The sequence below is a fragment of the Conger conger genome, chromosome 3 (assembly GCF_963514075.1).
Source record: "Conger conger chromosome 3, fConCon1.1, whole genome shotgun sequence".
NCBI classification, from domain to species: Eukaryota; Metazoa; Chordata; class Actinopteri; order Anguilliformes; family Congridae; genus Conger; species Conger conger.
In genome coordinates, this window is record NC_083762.1 from 31348583 (window position 1) to 31368518 (window position 19936).

Genomic DNA, 19936 nt, shown 5'->3' on the forward strand with positions numbered 1-19936 from the left:
GCATGCTCCTGTGTAGAGTGGCATGCGCCTACATATGCATTATTATGGTTTACCATCATTACATATAGGATTACAGGAGGATATGTAATTACGATAATTACATAATTCACCTCAGAATTCTGCCGGCTGCCTGTCATGGGTTCGACATGCTCACACAGAAGAGATAGTTACCCCCAGCCTTCATGAAATTGTGCAGCCTCTGCGACATAGATTAATCATGCATCATTATTATCTGGGTCTCCATGCAAAATTCTGATGCCCCAGTGCTGTTATGGGGACACAGCACTGTAGGAGGTCTTTCAGATGAGACGTTAAACCGAGGTCCCGATTCACCGTGGTCATTAAAGATCCCATGGCACTCATCGCAAAGTAGGGGGTTCCCTGGTGTACTGGTTAAATTCCAAATCTGACTCTCTTAACCTGTTACCTAATCATCCCCTGATTTAATTTGCTAAAAACAAATGTTCTCTCCACATCAGTTGATGTGTGGTGAGCATTCTGGCACAACATGGCTGCCGTTGCATCACCCAGGTGGGTGCTAGACATTGGTGGTGGTTAAGGAGAGTTACTCCCTCATCACTGTAAAGCACTTTGAGTCAGCTGGTGAGAAAAGCCCTATATTAATTGAGGAATTAAGCTTCTGTCAGGCTGAAGTGAATCCTATATGGCGTGAAATCCCTAGTTGGTGGTGGGAGACATTTTCCCCATTCTGGGTGTGAAAAAGTTGCATTATCATATTTCCATTATGTTTTCTGATACTGAACTGATACTTTGCTGCTGTTCCTGTCATTACGAAAGGATTGGCTCTCCATTTAAGTAGCAGTCCTCTGGGAGTGTTTTGGAAAGTCTGCTGGTGGTTGCTTCTGGTCGGCACACCTGCTTCAGTCGAGGACTCTGCTGCTTAACTTAGCAACAGGGGGAAAGCAGTGACAGGGTTTTTTTCCCACTGCCTGCAGTTGGTCTCTGTGCTACAGTGCAACCTCAGCACTTCACCCTGTTCTACGCATCAGTCATCCTCTCTTCCTCTGTCACCCTGCCATTCCTCCTATCTCACTTCGCGACGCATCTCTGCCCCTGCCATCCCCCGTTCTTTTTTCGAAAAAGAAACCTGAATAAAGAGAGGGAATTGATGATTCTGTCCTTTGCAGCAGTGAGGAGAGAAACCAAGAAGCTAGAAGCATCCATCAGCAGTGATTTACATCCCCCCCTACTCTTGCCCCCCCCTTCCTCCCACCTCCCTCTCCTGCTCCCTCACTCCCTCCCCCATCTCTCTCTCTCTCTCTCTCTCTCTCGCGCGCTCTCTCTCTCTCTCTCTCTTTTCAAAGCTGTTGTTCCCGCACGGCCGCCGCACACCATTCCACCGCAATGGAAACAAAACGGAGGCGGCTGGAAGCAGCTGACGGAGAGGCTGCCTGAGGATGTAGCCCTTCGCAGCCGTTCCCCCAGATCCCTTTTCCGGAGGGGAGGCACGGGATTCCTGCGCTCGAGGGGTGGATGCGAGCCACGCGCCAGCTCCAGTGCGGGGGTTGATCTCTCCACCGGACACCTCTATCCGTCTCTGCTCTTTTTCTCCCTCTATCCCCCTTTGCCGAATCATTTCTTTTTTCGCGTCAGTCGAGATTGATGCCAGGGAGCGGGAGTAAAATATATTCCACAAACATACACCACCACCACCCCCCCCCCCCAGCTCCTGCCTGAGCTGTGCAGTTGTCCGCACGCATGGATGTGTTTGGCTTTGTGAAGATGGCAAAACTGACAGGGTGAGTGTGCTCTGGATGTGGCGTGAACCGCTGTTCGCGCCTTGCATGCCGTTTGCATGATGGGTGATGCTCCTGTCTGGCAGAGGCAGGAATTTGGGATGAGGGTGGTACTTGCACAAGGCGAATTAAGATGGGGACTGGACCTGGGGTCTATGAGAACCCACAGCTGGATAGGTTAAGTATAAGGCAGTTCAAATAATGTATTACTTGCGTGCACTCTTATGCGGTCGTGGGAGTTGTGGAACAGTGCACTTAGATGCAGAAGACATACAGTGTGTTCACACGGGCGCTAGGAGAGGGTAATAGAAGAGAAGGAAGAGTGGTAGGAAAATAACTGAAGCAGAAAAGAAGACACTTTGTGTCGGGTGTCTTCTAAGTGACAGTGCTTCGTGTTCAGTGCACAAATCTGTATCAGCAAAAATCACCCAATTATCATATTTTTTCCCTGATATACATAACAGCCTAGTTCCATGTTTCTTTGCTTATGGCTTTAAACAATAGTGACATTATTCAGTATCTCCACCAGGCTTGGAAGTTTAGTGTGTTTCAAAAGTCTGTGATGTTGCACATGAAGATTTAGCCCAATTCCGAAAAGAAGACTGAAAAATGATGAAAGGAATATGTGTGTTGCTTGTGGGTGGGAAGATCAATATCAAGCATGCTATATACTGTATCAGCTTTTTTCACCTCATTGATATGAACCTCTACTATAAATACTTGCTTTTTGCTGAAACGCAGTTGTTTTCAATTTGTAAATGGTGGAGGCCACCTTCAGTTATTTTATCTTATTCACCAAAGCCCTGGAAGGAATTGTGTCTTGGTGTATTTACTAATGAAAACCATTGTTTGGGTAGTTCAACCAGCAGATACAATGTACTTTGAAAATGAATAGTATTGTGAATGTTAACAATGTCTATGTTACTGGATAATTATTATTGACACAATATTAAATTAAATAAGCTGGATAATGCAAGTTGAAATATATAATAACAGCAATACATAAAAAGCTAGTGAACAAAAGAATGGAAATTGTTTCTGGGGTTTCATAATGGCGTGGGGTGCATTTACCTGCCGTAGTTTGGGTGCACTCATCCCATTAGAGGACAATATGGATGTCAGTCATTGCTTAATGGTACTGAACAATCATCTTCATCCTATGACAAAACATTTCATTCTTGCAAAGAGTAGAGTGATTTTGAAAATGGCAGTGCCTGCAATATGAGTATGAGTAGTCGCCCGGTGGTTTAAGGAGCAGGATGCTATGGCCTTACCAGATCTCAACCAAATCAAGTTGGGACAACCCTGGGGCAGTATTCTTCATTTCCATTAACTAAGTGCTGAATTCATCAATTTCTTGTGACCCTACCAGTCACGTGGTGATATCATCAATCAGGGCTGCATTTATAACCTGAACTTGATAATCCACAACATTAGGAATGCTTAATTACATCTTTTCTTGAAACAAGTTACGGCAAAACGTAATACAACATGTCAAACACCCACATCAAATTTTAAATCAAGAAAGCTCAATGTCAAATGTATTCTGAAGGGTTCCAATTTTCATTTAGTGTGTGCTAACGCATGCTGCATGGGTTTGATAACTGACAGTAGGTTTGAAAAAGGCCCTGCCATTACCTCATCTTCATCTGGCTGAAGGGGGATAAAGTTGAGGACAGGCCAATTACGCACACACCTTGAGGTACTACCTCCCACCTTGGCAGAGCTCCAGCTGCTGTCAGGTAGAGTGCTGTGGGACGCTGTGGACACACAGGCTGGAGCTGCAACCTCACACGGCCTTGGACATCTGTCTGAGGAGGCCTCAGCTCCCTCAAGCTAACACAAACAACATGTGCACGCTCATCTGTTTGCATACAGTTGGGTCTAATGCGAGACTCAAACAAAGCGGACAAAAAGGTGATGTTTTTTACTGAACAGTTGCATTGCAGTGCAGCTCTAGATTTAAACAGCAAACTATTAACTACTAAAAAAATATTAATGATTTTGTTTACACAAACTTCATGTATATGTCATGCTTTATACATGGGACATACATTTCCCAGCGTAATTAGTGTAGATGTGCATTAAATATTTACTTGATGTGATTCTACTTTTGTTTTGCTTTGATGTCTGGGTATGTTTTCTACTTGTCTCGTATGCTGGCTGACGAACACTGTTTGGTGCTACATATTACCTATTCAGTGGCGTCTCTGCATTCGGGGCCCGGCACCACCACTAGTTGGCGGTATTGCATTCTTATCACTCATTGATTTTCTTATCTCTGAAGATACAGTTACATTACATTAATGGCATTTGGCAGATGCTCTTATCCAGAGCGACATACAGTTGATTAGACTAAGCAGGAGACAATCCTCCCCTGGAGAAATGCAGGGTTAAGGGCCTTGCTCAAGGGCCCAAAGGCTGTGTGGATCTTATTGTGGCTACACCGGGGATTGAACCACTGTCCCAGTCATGTACCTTAACCACTACGCTACGCCGCCACGTTCAATGAAAATTTTTTTTTTTTGAATTGCTCAACCCAAGGAATCCATCATTTCTCTTTTAAAATGCACTCAAAGTAAAAACAATTGTTTGTGCACTCTGTACTATATCGTATGGCACTTGGTGTAATTATCTGTCAGTGGGGCCGGCCCCACAACCCATAGCCCTGGCAGTATGACAGGGAACCCCTTCTGTGCATGTCATACTGGATTTTCTATGTTGGCCTGTAGGGCCTGATCATCTTGGCCCCACGTCCGGTAATGGCCAAATAAAGGTTAAGTGCAGTGCACAGAAATCATAGCTATGTGCCAATTGGCTAATTATGTGTAGATATCCTCATAGTTGTTGTAGCTGTAGTTGCAGACTCATTATAACTAGGAGACTTAGAAGCTTAGACGTAGCCTAATAAATATCACAGCTTATGATAATGTCACCAAAACAGGTTAAAAAACCTCTTAGCATCGATAGAGAAACTGCTGCTGATCAAAAGGTTGGGACCCCACCATTCAGAAAATATTAGCATCGCCCAAACAGGAACAGATAAAAACCGCAATTACAATCCATAATTGTTGCAGAGATCACCCTTTGGGATGTGGTAGGCTATACTAACTTGGTCATGTGGAAGATTGTCTCCAGCTTAGTCTAATCAACTGTATGTCACTCTGGATAAGAGCATCTGCCAAATGCCATTAATTTAATGTAATGTAATTTCACCTTTTCCCTCACTGTATAGTGCAGATGCAGACAATCCTTCCCCACAATGTAAACAGGTCATTATACCAGTTAACTTTATACCAGCTAAATTGATGAACTGATAATTATGCCAGCTCCCCTGATTACCTTTGTGTCTGATCAAATACTAAATTGGTAATGATCGAACCAAACCATGAAGAACTTTTTTATTTCATGTCTCTCCCGAATTAACGTTTGAACATAATTTATTTGAAATAATTGGCCCATCTGCGCTCCCCGGGTAGACTCATTTCTCGTAGCCCTATTTTGCACGTGAGCAGCTAGCGATAGTATGTTATAAGGGTTTCAGCAAGGTAGAGGCTCCCAATAGTTACTGCTAGGCTTGACAATTTATTTGCCAACAATGCCAATTACTGAAAAATATTTTGTTGCACTGTTTTATAACTCAGTGTAAACTAAGTAGTGAAGTGGCAGTGATAACATATAACAGAGCCTCCTGAAGGGTATTATACTTTGTTCAAGGTAATTTCCCATTAGGATCAAACAGCGTACAGGTACACAGTAGAAGGCGTTAGCTCTTTTAGACATCAAAACAAACAATTCACAAGTCAACTGCTGTTGGTGAAGGCTTCTTACTTCACTTACTCCTGATATCCCGATATCTCAAGAGGAACTGCAAGGTGTTGCCCCCATCATCAGGCCTTCCCATGTACAATTTTCATTGTAACTGGATTATATTTTCAATGGAATTTGCAGATTGATTAGAGGAGGGCTGAGTTGAAACTGCTTTCACTGTAGAGGGAGTGCACAAAGATCAGTTTCCAGGACACAGAATAGAGGAGGGCGGTAGTGAAGCAGTATAGATTTTTATAATAATGGGGCACAATCTCATACAAGCAGCTTTTTCCTCACGGATGGCCGGATGAGGGAGCTGGCACTCACTTGCTGAATTACAATCAGATAAGCAGGAATATGAGTGGTTAAATGAAGAAAGCAAACAGTCTCTCCTATGATTTATGTTGATCTGTGCTTAGTTACTTTGAGCCAACCAGCGTGTATGAGTATACACACACACATACATACATACATACATACACTCACTGAGTACTTTATTAGGAACGCCTGTACACCTTCTTATTCATGCAATTATTTAAGCAGCCAATTGTGTGGCATAGGGATTAATGTGATCTCAAAGAGAATAGGGAAAACATTAGATCTAAGTGACTTTGACTGTGGAATGATTGTTGGTGCCAGACAAGGTGGTTTGAGAAATAACAGAAACTGTTGCTCTCCTGGGATTTTCACACACAAGAGTCTCTAGAGAATGGTGTGAAAAATAAAAAAAGTGAGCAGCAGTTCTGTTGGCAGAAACGCCTTGTTAATGAGAGGTTTCTGAGGAGAATGGACAGACTGGTCAAAGCTGACAGGAAGGTGACAGTAATACAAATAGCCATGCATTACAACAGTGGTATCCAGAACACACATCGCTTCAAACCTCTAAGAGGATAGGCTACAGCAGCAGAAGGCTTAATAAGTCTAAAAATTACTTTAATAAATACCTACTAAAATGCTTACTTAGTGTAAAATGCAGTGCGTAAGTATTTACTTTTTATTTACATAGTGTAGTGACACAATTTCTGTTGATTTGACTCTGTACTGCAGCATTGCATTTGAAATGAAATAATGAATATGAGGTTTAAGTCTTTGAGAGTAAACATCCACATTGGAAACATCCAGGGTGATCTGTGTAGGAAGTACAGCCCATTTTGGGCACCATTATATTCAGGAAAAATCACTTCACATGTGTTTCTGATCAGTAAGTTGTATTAAATCACTTCCTTGGTGCAGATATAAGAGATTTCAGTATCTAGTCTTGATTCTAGGCTTTTAATTGCCTGGAATCTGTTATTGGTGTTGGTCAACCACAGTTCCAATGTATGCCAATGAAGCGATTGTGAGGTTGAGAATTAAGAAAAAAAACAGACACATACGTGGGTCACACAATAGGTTTACCAGAATAAATTGTTTGGAACATTAAGAAGAAAGAAAGTGCTGATGTATGTATGGGATCATTGTGCCTCATGCAAATACAAAAATATTTGTTCTTAAATCTTAAATCTCTTAAATCGAGTGATTTAAAGAACTTGGCACATTTAGCAATGTTCTGTTATTTCAATATAATTGATCCAGATAATTTAGGCTAATCCTGGTTTCAAGAACAGACCCAGGGCAGGGCCAAACTCGCAAAAATGTTTCCACACATCTATCGTGGCAAAAGAAAAAGAGCTCTTCGCATCACTAATTCAGTAGCCTGCTATTGTAACGCCCGGTGTTGTAGGTGTGTTGGCAGAATCCTAAGCCTGTTTCTATAGAACGCTACAAGTGTCCTGCAGAATCCAAGGGAAGTGCTGATACTGATGCTTGTGCAGGGAAAATGACATTGCGATTCACACACCCCCACTTCAATGAGTGGAAAGACATAACGGATGCAATGATTCCATACAGGTGTACTGCATGACGCAATTAACATCCGATCATGCCCTGTGGCATGTATAAAAATCCTGAGCAGACCCAGTTAACCTTGATTTTCTATCAACATAGCAAGACGAAATTATCAAAGTGACTTTGAAAGATTATTGGGGCACGGATGGCAGGAGCTTCAGTCTCAAAGACTGCTCAACTGGCTAGTGTTGCAATAGGCATTGGACATCTGCATTTAGACCTATGAGAAAGACATCAGTAAATAGGCTCAAAAATTGCACACATTCGATGGCAGTGGTATATAAGGAGAACAGAGGAGCAACTCAATGTCAATGCAGGATGTGATCAGACTGTGTTAGCAAGAACAGTACTTGACCCCTACAGTGATGGGATCCAATGGTTCTATTATGGGGGCATTTTCCTGGCATGGCTGAGGTACACTTGTCCCCATAGAGAGAAGGGTCACTGCAAATCACGCTTATTATGAGTGATCACCTTTATCATATATGAAATATTTCTCTCCTCACGAGAGTGGTCTCTTCCAGGATGACAGTGCTTCCATCCACAGGGCACAAGAGGTCACTCTGAGGTTTGATGAGTATGAAAATCATGAGTATGAAAATGGTCTCAACCCAGTGAACAACTATTGACCGAAGTGTTAGACAGTGCTTCTCCATTATCAAAATACCAAATGAGAGAATATCTTTTGGAAGAATCGTGTTCAATCCCTCCAGTTGAGTTCCAGATACCAGTAAAATCTATGCCAAAGCGCATTGAAGCTGTTCTGGCGGCTTTTGGTGGCCCAACACCTTACTAAGACACTTCATATACAGTGCAGTCCAGAAGTATTTGGACAGTGGTACAATTTCTGTTCTTTTGGCTCTGTACTCATCATTAGATTAGAAATTAAACAGTGGATATGAGATTAAAGTGTAGACTTTCGCCCATAATGATGGTATTTACATCAATATTGGGTGATCTCTTTTTATGCACATTTTTGAGGACCAAAATAAATTGGACACTTGATTTCACAGCTGTTGCTTATTGGTCAAATATGTTCCTAAAGAAAGCTTTCAGTATTGACTTGTTTCTAGGCTTTTGATTGTCTTTGGCACCTATTATCAGCATTTGTCAACATGAGGCCCAGAGTTGTGACACAGTCAATGACATTCAAGGAAGCCATTATGAGAAATAAAAAGAAAACAGTCAGACACAGGCCAAGGAATATGCTAACTAAAATAAATGTATCCAACCACCCCTTATCCATGAAACATGGCGGTTGGGGTGTTATGGTTTGGGCATGTGTGGCTGATATAATTCCTCCATGTATCACCCAATAAGGATGAAAATACCCACATTATTAAAGGTGGATTCAAGGTAAATCCAATGTGCTGGAGTACAGAGCCAAAGACATGGTACCACTCTCCAAATACTTACAGACTACACGGTATACATTTATGCACAATCAGCGATTATACACATTGTATTCACTGTGTAACATACTCAAACTGAAGTTTAATCAATTGATTGAAGTTGAAATGAATAAAGTTAGGTCATGTTCGTCCAGGCTTCATGATGAATTTGATTTCATTTAGTAAAGGCTGACTTAATGCATGCTAACTGATTCACACCAGCATATTGGCAGTATATGGTTTCTGTTGGATCCCAGGGGGTTGAATATTGCTGTTGCTACTGGCTGCCACAATAAATTGCTTCATAATATTTATAACTATGTAGTATGAGCCCAAGAGAAGGTTTTGTAATGTAATGTTGAAACCAAGTTAGAGGTGGGGTCAAATGTGCCAGAGTTGACTCATCCCTGTGACTAATTGCAGCTGATTGTTTTGAAGTATGCAGTATTTGTGTAGAACCACACTGAAGCTAGTCAGTTCCAGAGTTATGGGCACCCTTAATACAAATTAAGAAAAAATGTTACATATAATATAATAACCAACCAAAATAATAATATTATGTTCAAACATATAGGAAAACTATATTAATTTATTTTTTTGCCTCATGTTTCAATTTTGTTTAAGTAATCTCATTTTTTTCAGAAAAACATGTCAAAATTATTGGCACCCCAAACAATTATTGGAAATTAAATGGTATTTCCTGTTTCACTGTATTTTTGGCTATACAGGTGCATCTCAAAAAAATTAATATTGTGGAAAAGGTTTCCGGAATTTAATTCAAAAATGTAAACTTTCATATATTCTAGATTCATTAGATAAACTGAAATATTTCAAGCCTTTTTTTGACCTGACTGTACATGTTTTAAAACTATCCATTTTGCAATCTCTACCTGTGGATAAATATTCAGTTATTCACTTGCATCATGACATTAACATATATCTTAAATGATATGTGTCAAGTGCCTTTTACTGTCTTCATGGTACTTTTGAACAATTCCCATGTAAAATCAACTCAGCCATTCATGAAACTTGACAAAATCTATTGTCGTAGTATAGCATATAATTTTCAGTGTCAGACATGTCAAAGTGGGATGACAGAATGAAGGGCAATCATTCTTCAGTTGTAGAATAGGCCTGGGATATTGAAGATGGCCTCCTTATTCCAGTAAATATGAATGACACATAATTTCCCTTCGCCTTAGCTGAGAAGTTGGTATGTGTCAACCCGCAGCCAGGTTTTCTTTTTACATTTCTTTAACATTTTCCTTCAAATGTATATGTTTCTCTTCATCCTCATTGTGTCATCTGTTTGCACCTGTCATTCCATGATCTGGGTCCAGCTTCAGTGTATTTCACTGTTGGAAATGATGACTTTATGTTTTCTTCAAACAGCCTGCAACCCTTGCTCCAGACTCAGTCTGCTGGTTTTATAACTCATTTATTCCATTTGATCAATTGGGCCTCCAGTTAATTCACCTGAAGTGAAAACCATACATGGGGCTCTTTAAGGCAAGGGTTGCATGCATACACCATATACCATTATTATACCATTGCTGACTTTCCAAGCAACACATATCCACTTATTTGTGGCTTACCCTACTCATGTGTTATCCTGTTACATAATTTTTTTTCCCAGCAGACATTCTTTGGAAGGGGATTTACAGAGGATTTTTGATGAGGTAACTTTTTATAGCTGGGGCGGCCAATTAAAATTCCTGAACGGCCAGTGGGTTTGTTTGTGTTTGTTTCCACCAACTATCTTGGTTTAATAAGCTAATTAGCTTTACGCACCAATGCCAGCTCACTCTTAGATTAAACCACTGTAAAGCATTTCATAGAGAAACAAAAAAAGTTATCAGCTGTCATTCAGGAGCAATAAATTTAGCTGAAATGTCAGATTATGCATGTGATAAATTTAAAGGACAGAAGGTGGTATGAAATCAGGAAATGGATTTGACCCTCCTCGCCCACCCTTGTGCTTGAGCAATTCATAAATGTTTTGATCACACATCCAGTTCCTAAACCAGACACCTATTTTGTACTAGTCTTATAAAAGTGTCAAAATAGCTAAAACTATTTACAGCACACACATGGGTGAAGACTTAAATTAAAGAAGAGGCTTGTACCATTCGGTTATTTGAGACAGAACAAATTAATGTCAGAACATGTACAGTGTACACAGAAGATACACTAAAATACAAATAAATTACAAAACCTTATGTCTTTATAGTTTAGCACTGAGTATATCGATTTATAAGTCACGGACCAACCCTGACCTACTTTGTATTGGCGCACAAACTTGATGTCGACTTGTATACAAGATTTGGTAAAGATATCAATGGGCGACATGAGTTTTTCTTAAACTGCAACCAGATGTCCTCAAGTGTCCCCAAATCTCTCCAAATACAAAACATCTGCATATATTTTTGTCCAGACACATGAGTGATCAGAAAATCTTATTTTTATACTAAAACAGATTTGTTGTTACAAAATGTAAAAATAAATTACCTTCATATGTATTTTATTCGCATACACTCAATGAGCACTTTATTATGCATTTATGAGATTTTTTAGACTTCCACTGCTGTATCCTATCCACTCCAGAGTTTGGATGCGTTGGGTGTTCAGAGATGCTCTTCTGTATACCACAGTTGTCGTGTGTGATTATTTGTGTTACTGTCACCTTTTGACCAGTCTGGCCATTCTTCTCTGACTTCTCATTAACAAGGTGTTTCTCTATATAGAACTGCTGCTCGCGTGATTTTTTTTTTGTTTTTTTGCAACATTCTTTGCAAACTCTAGAGACTAGTGTGCGTGAAAATCCCAGGAGATCAGCAGTTTCTGAGATACCCAAACCACCCTGTCTGCCACCAACACTCATTCCATGGTCAAAGTCACTTAGATCACTTAGCTTAATCTGGCATTGCCATTTTGTGGTTTTATATACATCACAGTTTATTGTATTATATAATATAATAATTTTAACTACAAAGGGCAAAGTTGATAGGACTTTCTTCACCACTTGTCAACTCGGAGGACCAATAAATATGTGACACTGTGCTGTCAAAAAAACAAAACAATATCTGGTAATGAGCGACAATTATGCTGTTTAGCATTCATTTGGCCATTTGGCCAAATAAACAAGTATAAAAAAAACCCTCTATGCAGTGAAATGTTCAGTGTTAATCTAACTATCATTGATTAAAAGAATTAACTGCAACAAGAGTCGGGGAGACAGGGGATGGTTAACCAATGGGTTAGTTGTAACCATCAATTTGATCAATGCCCATATTCCCCATCGAGGTGTTTTAGGGTAAATATATATAGAGGTACAAAAGTAATAATTCTCATCTCATCTATTTTTTGTTTAGCAGTCACAATGTTGTAGTTAAAATGGTTTTACTTCAGCGGCCGTAATAAGCGGTTACTCTTGTGTCAAATATGATGGTTCAAATTCATGCTAGCTTGAAGTAAAGTAGCTACACAATTAGGGTATCTTCACTAAGGGGGGAACTCTTTGGAAAATCGAAATGTTTACTGCCACAAAAAACATCAGCTTTGGAACCTGAATGTGGTGAGTCAAAAAGAGAAGAGTGTGTACCTTGCCAACAATCAGTAGATTTCATTTAATTTGTTCTGCCTTTCTAAATGGACACCAACTTGAAGTGATCCACTCAGCTCTATCACCATTTAAATCTGCTTCCAGCCACATGGCGAGAACTGAATATCAATATTATATATTTTTCCATAGCTTTGCGTCCTGCGAGGGAAGCAGGCTGTTAAGTCTGTGATCCACTACGATGGCCCTGAATTTAAACATATTTGGTGAATCACCATGCTTCACCTTTTTTTATTGCAAGTGAAGTATAATGTCTTACTTCAGGGGTTGCTCAGTTTTTATGATCGTTTCTCTCATTGAAAGTGGATTCAACCCATTACGTCAATCAGGAGGATACAGCATTTGAACCGAAATATTCTGTAAAGTGTTGTTTAAATTAGAAATAGCGACCTTTGTATGATGTAAAGGCTTGTTATGTGTGAAGAGATCTGAGGAATTGTATTTATACCTGGCTTCTAAACCTTTTTCTTTTTTTACATGATATGACTCAGGAAGACAAGGCTGGCTCAGAGTTTCATAGGTTGCTATAACAGAGATGCATATCACTATATTTTCTGGTTTAATGGTGAAGGCACATCGAATAGTGGATCAGCATGTATGTACAAGGTGTAGCAAAAAAAAAAATTAGACTGAGTCATGACTAAATAAAAAATAAAAAAAGGGTGAAATGTTTTGTAACTTGAAAAAAGACACAACTGAAAATGAATCTGAAAAGATGAATCTGAACACACCTTGCCTCTGTACTCTGGAACATTGGAAATAAAACAATTAATATGGTGTTACAGTGGACTATTTGTTGTACTCCTGAATAGGGCGGACAAAATAATTGTGATTCACAGTGTTTCTCCACTGATGGCTTTATCACAAATCAATAAGTAGGCTAATAAGCAATACATTTTTCCAGTGTTCAATCTCTTACATATTATTCTTTTACACTTGCAAAATGCATTCTTTTATAAATGCCAATCTAAATTCAACATTAGCTTAGAAACTGAAAAAGTTATTGCGTGCTACCAATACAAACAGTTAACTAGAAACATAAGCAGAAAAAACGTTAACTAATGTCCATCATTGTTATCTTGCATAAAATTGTATAACTGGGCAGTTCAAAACTACTAGCCATAGATATAGCACACTGGTGTCTTTAGCCATCCTATCTAGGTATATACCGTACTTTATATTAGACCCATTTCTCTGAAATAACCTAGATAAAGATCTTACTTCATATTCTCCAACACACCGGTTCATCAGCGTGATATATCCAGCACTGGGTAAGCTAACAGGACGTGTGCCTCACGTGTGCTTAACTTCAGTATTAGCAAAACGCCAACATAAACCGCTATTCTCCCTTCAATTACAGGATAAAACTCGAAGGAAACGCCATAAAAACGCTCAACAGTTACATTCCTGCGATGTCAACATATAGACAAAGAGCTTGCAACTGTATACTAACCATATCAACGGCAACAATTATCGAATAGGGGGACGAAGTAATAATTGTGACTCAACAATGTGTTTCTCCACTGATGGCTTTATCACGAATGGAGAAAATTGCGCGAGTTCTCCCCCTACTGCACAAAGGCAGGCATGAGTAATCAATACCAGGATAGCAGAATAAGATCGTTTTTCAGATCACTGATAATACGATTATCGCTTAACTTTTAACCTTATCACATTACAGACAATGAATTCACTGTTTTTAAACTTAGCAAATTATTAGTGTAAATGCTTTTCACTAGTCACATATTAACAGCCATATTGGGTGATCCATGTAGGAATGACATCCCTCTTTATACATAGTCCATCCATAGTGTTGTGATTCTACTACATTCCTTCATTATTGGGGGCCAAGCAGTGAAGCTGCGGAACTGGCACACAGTTTTCTACCTTTTCTTATTCATCATCATCATCATCATCATCATCATCATCATCATCTTTTTATTCTGGGAATTTATACAGAAATTTGGTAGACTGACTGATTCTTTTCACCGAGATTCATGTCTCCTTCTCGAGTGCTCTAGCTCCACCAACGGGTCAAAATTGGAGGCACGTTTATGCATGTAAGTTTTGAGCAATATGCCCGATTTAAAAAAAATTATGTACCTTTGAATTCCTTCCACCATATTAGATATACAGAAAAATTTGAAAGGCCACAAATTATATCCAGTCTTCACCAGATTTGGCACAGATGATGTTCAGACCAAGCCACAAAAGCTATCAGATGGATTTTTGATTTTCAAAAGCATAAGTCCATCACAGCTAATCAAAATCGGCAAGTGAAGGCACCAACCAGGAAGTGAGCTCATATTTCATCAATTGACCCCTGGTCGAAAAACATGGTACAATGTTAAACATGACACATTTCTTACACATCTTCTTTTCAGTTTCAGAAAGGAAAAAGGCCCCGTGCAAAAGTTTGGGAACCCTGTCAATTTGTACTTGTGTAACAGCTTGTGAATGCTCCCTGTAGCCAGCTAATTATTTTTCCCCAATCTTCCTAACATCTCTAACTCAGAACTATTCTTTGCTCTCTTTGTACAAACATCATGTTTGAGATCTCTCCACAGATTTTCAATAATATTCAAGTCTGGGAACTGTGTTGGCCATTCCAAAACCTTCATCTGTCTTTTCTGGAGGTACTTCATGGTTGATTTCAAGGTATGCTTTGGATCATTGTCTTGCTGGAATACCCAACCTCTCTTCAACTTCAATGTCTGACTTTTGAACATTAGTCTCTAGAATGTATTGATATTTGGTGGAATCCATTCTTCCTTCCACTTGCATTTCCTGTGCCCCCAGCTGCCAGGCAACCTAAAAACATAATGGATCTACCTCCTTGTTTCACAGTTGGCAAGGTGTTCTTCTCTCCAAAGGCTTCACCCTTTTTTATCTAAACATACCTTCTTTGGCGGTGGCCAAAAAGTGACAAAACCATTTTGGTTTCGTCAGTCCAAAGCACATTGTTCCAAAAGGCTTCAGGCTCATTGTTTTCTTTTGCATACTTCAGACGCGTAATTATGTGTTGAGGTCATTCTTTCTGGCAACTCAACCATGTAGGTCTTGTGTAGTTTAAAGTATGCTGTATTGTTGTCCTGTGAACAGCTAGACCTGTGTATGCTATCATTGAAGCCCAAACAAGTAAATCACCTGGGTCTGGGCCTTAGTAATCAAATAATAATCCAAAAGGGTTGCCAAACTTTTGCACAGGGCCCTTCCCTTTTTTTATCATTTATAAACAGTAAAAAATAAAAATAAAAAGGAATCTTGCTTTAAAATTTGCAGAAAGGTCACACGTTTAACTCTGTACCATTTAGAGTTCAGGTTTGCTTTGGATCACATACAGATTCATTGTAACAGACCAGAGGTGCCCACATTTTTGCACCCCACTGTACCATCAGACTTGACTGATGGCCTCAGCACAGAGTAAAAGCATGCCAAAACAGAGAGCTCCTATTGGATTTCTGACAGCCCCTAGGACCATAGCAATCCTAGCACCCTAGGATCCATATAACAGAGCACTATGACCTTTCTGTGCATTCTGCTCAGACAACAGATGCTCATGTAGCATGGCTGGTATGGTGCAGAGGTAGAACTGATCATCGGGCTCACAGTAAGACTCATCTCAAAATGTTCCAATAGATTCCCTGTGCTCATGAGAGATTAAAAACAAGAAACCATATAAATCTTTCTGAATCAAGTTAGTCTCACAGTAAAAAAAATATATACTGAAAAGAGTAAGCTGAGAGGTTCTGAGTTTAGATAATGGCATATAAAGAAGCCTGTAACTTCTGCAATAGATTATACATCATTCTGCATTTTTCTTTTTCTTATTCTGTGTCTGTTAGAAGACATACAGTGCAGTCAATACGAATTTGGACAGTGACACATTATTTTGGTATTTTTGGCTCTGTACTCTTGAAATGAAACAATGAATATGTGCATCCAGCTTCAATTTGATGGTATTTGCATTGGGAGAACCATAAAGGACAACCCTTATACATAGACCCCCATTTTCAAGGCACCATAATGTTTGGGACAAACTGTTTTACAGCTGTTTCTGATTAATCAGGTGTGTTCAATTCATTTATAATATTATAAAACAAACATGCTCAGTCATTACTTTGATGCACTGGCAGCCTGTGTCTGTTCACTTCTCCCCAATACCTTGCTTGTCTACTGGTATTTGTTATTCTAAAATCTGTTCGGGCCTCTTCTGGGTGTGGGCCTTTTTATTTCTGTACTGTATCTGAAAAGCATGTGCCCAATAAACTGAATTCATATGCTGTATGATCCAATAGACGGTGGAGGAGGGCAAGAGGAGACGATTGGTGAGTACAGTAGTCAGCTGCGTTTGCGAGAGATTAGCCTAGGTAGCTAATCATTAATTAAGTGGCTAGCCAGCTTTCGGTAACATTAGATAACTGCCGCATTATTAGCTAACTAAATTCAGTTTTGTACATTTTCTGGCTGGCGATTTGATAGCAAGTCCCACTGCACAGTACTAACATTACTGCTTATATTTTCGGGAGATTCGCATTTCCTGGGCAGGGAGCTCATGCCTAAATCCAGAAGACTCCCGGACTTTCAAAAGACTTGAGATGTCTGATAAAAATAAAAGTGACAATGTATTGATGCGTTTGTATGAAGCCCATAAAGGGATTTGAGGTGTGCTCAAAAGGTTTCTCGTGAGCATGAATTAGGAGGCAGTCATTTACCATTTGAGTCTGCACAGTCCACAAGCGATAGTCATTTTCAAGCTTGTTTTAAGAAAAGGGGGTTCTACAACGGGTTAAGATTTGCAGCAAAAATGATATTTCCTGTAAATTTCACCTGCCATTATATTTCGGCCGTTCATTATGGAGTAATCTTGATATGAAAATGGCAGAAATCACTTACACTGTATGCCAGTAAGAACCGTTACTGACACAGCTGCTTCTCTGAACAGGAGCTGCTCATTTACCCAAAGCTTTTTGCATTATTATTTAAGAAGCATTATTGTTTAAGAACACGTTTATGCCGGAATATTTCCTCATAAGTTTGCCGCCCGGAGGGTGATTCCAGAGTGGAGTTTGATTAATGCTCATCACTTTCACTGGGGGAAAGAGATGAATGCCTTCCTCCCAGGGGGAGCAGCTGAGTCAACCTTGCTTCATATACTTACAAAGCACCTCACGGCACAAAAACGCTTACTAAAACCTTTCCTTTTCCTGTCATCAGCAGCCGAATTCTAACCTAGACCAGCCACATCCGTGTGTTTTGATCTATTTTTATGTTGAATGCATTTTCCATTGATTTCAGTATGGCTTCCTTTTGCCATCAGCATGAGCTCTTTGTAATATGTGGAGCAAAAAGAAAGAAGCAGTTGCAATTTGTGACCCAGCAGTGAAGAAAAAGACAAAAGCACACTGGAACACAGCGAGTAAGGACCTACATGTCAAAAAAGGTTTATGGATCCTGGTTAACCTCTGCAGCACTCTGAGTAGTAACTGCATGATACTGTATGTGGCCCATGGTTCTTCTCTCTTATTTTTGAAGTCTTTGTGTAAATGGTTCTGGAAGAGTGCTGTACATATTTGTGCATTTTGCGTGTGCGTTTTGAATGATTTTTTTTTTCTCATGTTACAGACTCCATTTTGTGGAGTGGTGGACTTGGGAGTTAACGTGTCCACCGCCATTTTGGTGAATCCCTATTATCTTTTATACAGTGGGGTCCGAAAATGTGGGCATCCCTGGTTTAAATGTCTGTTACAATTAATCTGTACGTGATCGAAAGCAAACCTGAACTTTTAAGAGGGAGTTAAACATGAGACCTTTCTGGAAATGTTAAAGCAAGATTGCTTTTATTTTCATTTTTGACTGTTTATAAATTATATTAAAAAATAAAAGGGCCCTGTGCAAACGTTTGGGAACCCTTTTGGATTATTCTTTGTTACATTTTACAAAGGTCATTACCAAGGCCTAGACCCCTGTGATTTACTCGTTAGGGCTTAAATGAGTCAGGTGAGTATAATTCCAGGGTTGAACCTTTTATTCGGAAGTCACTCCATGCCTTCTAATATATCCAACTGCAGTGGCTGTTCTGTCTGGTGTTAACAACCTTGGGTTCCTCTAAAAAGTTGTCCATGGTTCATTTCCACAAAGAAGGAGAAGGCTACAAAAACTCTCAACATTTCAAACATACAGTGGTGTGAAAAAGTGTTTGCCCCCTTCCTGATTTCTTATTTTTTTGCATGTTTGTCACACTTAAATGTTTCAGATCAAACAAATTGAAATATTAGTCAAAGACAACACAAGTAAACACAAAATGCAGTTTTTAAATTAAGGTTTTTATTATTAAGGGAGAAAAAAATCCAAACCTACATGGCCCTGTGTGAAAAAGTGATTGCCCCCTAAACCTAATAACTGGTTGGGCCACCCTTAGCAGCAACAACTGCAATCAAGCGTTTGCGATAACTTGCAATGAGTCTCTTACAGCACTGTGGAGGAATTTTGGCCCACTCATCTTTGCAGAATTGTTGTAATTCAGCCATATTGGAGGGTTTTTGAGCATGAACCGCCTTTTTAAGGTCATGCCGCAGCATCTCAATAGGATTCAGGTCAGGACTAGGCCACTCCAAAGTCTTCATTTTGTTTTTCTTCAGCCATTCAGAGGTGGACTTGCTGGTGTGTTTTGGATCATTGTCCTGCTGCAGAACCCAAGTTCGTTTCAGCTTGAGGTCAGGAACAGATGGCCGGACATTCTCCTTCAGGATTTTTTGGTAGACAGCAGAATTCATGGTTCCATTTATCACAGCAAGTCTTCCAGGTCCTGAAGCAGCAAAACAGCCCCAGACCATCACACTACCACCACCATATTTTACTGTTGGTATGATGTTCTTTTTCTGAAATGCGGTGTTACTTTTACGCCAGATGTAATGGGACACACACCTTCCAAAAAGTTCAACTGTGGCAGTAATCAGGCCTGGGTGTGGCTAGAGAAATTGAACTCAGGTTTGATAAACCACAGTTAAGTTATGTTTTAACAGGTGGGGGGCAATCACTTTTTCACACAGGGCCATGTAGGTTTGGATTTTTTTTTCTCCCTTAATAATAAAATCCTTCATTTAAAAACTGCATTTTGTGTTTTCTTGTGTTGTCTTTGACTAATATTTAAATTTGTTTGATGATCTGAAACATTTAAGTGTGACAAACATGCAAAAAAATAAGAAATCAGGAAGGGGGCAAACACTTTTTCACACCACTGTATTTCCACTGTCAGAAACACTGTCAGAAAATGAAAGATAAATCGAACAGTTGAAGCCAAGGCAAGGTCTGGAAGACCAAGAAAGATTTCAGATAGAAGGGCTCAAGTTGATAAATGCTCAGAGCAACCCGCACATCTCTGCAAAGAAGCTGCAGAAAAAGGTAGCAGACACACGTCTAGCTGTTCACAGGACAATACAATATACTTTAAACAACAAAGACGACATGGC

At 39.7% G+C, this 19936-nt stretch overlaps 1 protein-coding gene across 2 annotated transcripts in view; it reads left to right on the forward strand.

The window, feature by feature from the left end:
- The first annotated feature begins 1373 nt into the window (after window positions 1-1373).
- LOC133124225 (FERM and PDZ domain-containing protein 4-like) overlaps window positions 1374-19936 on the forward strand; it is a 60391-nt gene continuing 41828 nt past the window's right edge. For both annotated transcript variants that reach the window (XM_061235223.1, XM_061235224.1), the window contains exon 1: window positions 1374-1760. In XM_061235223.1, coding sequence (XP_061091207.1) covers window positions 1720-1760 — 41 coding nt within the window. In that variant the 5' untranslated portion in view covers window positions 1374-1719. The remainder of the gene's footprint in view (window positions 1761-19936) is intronic.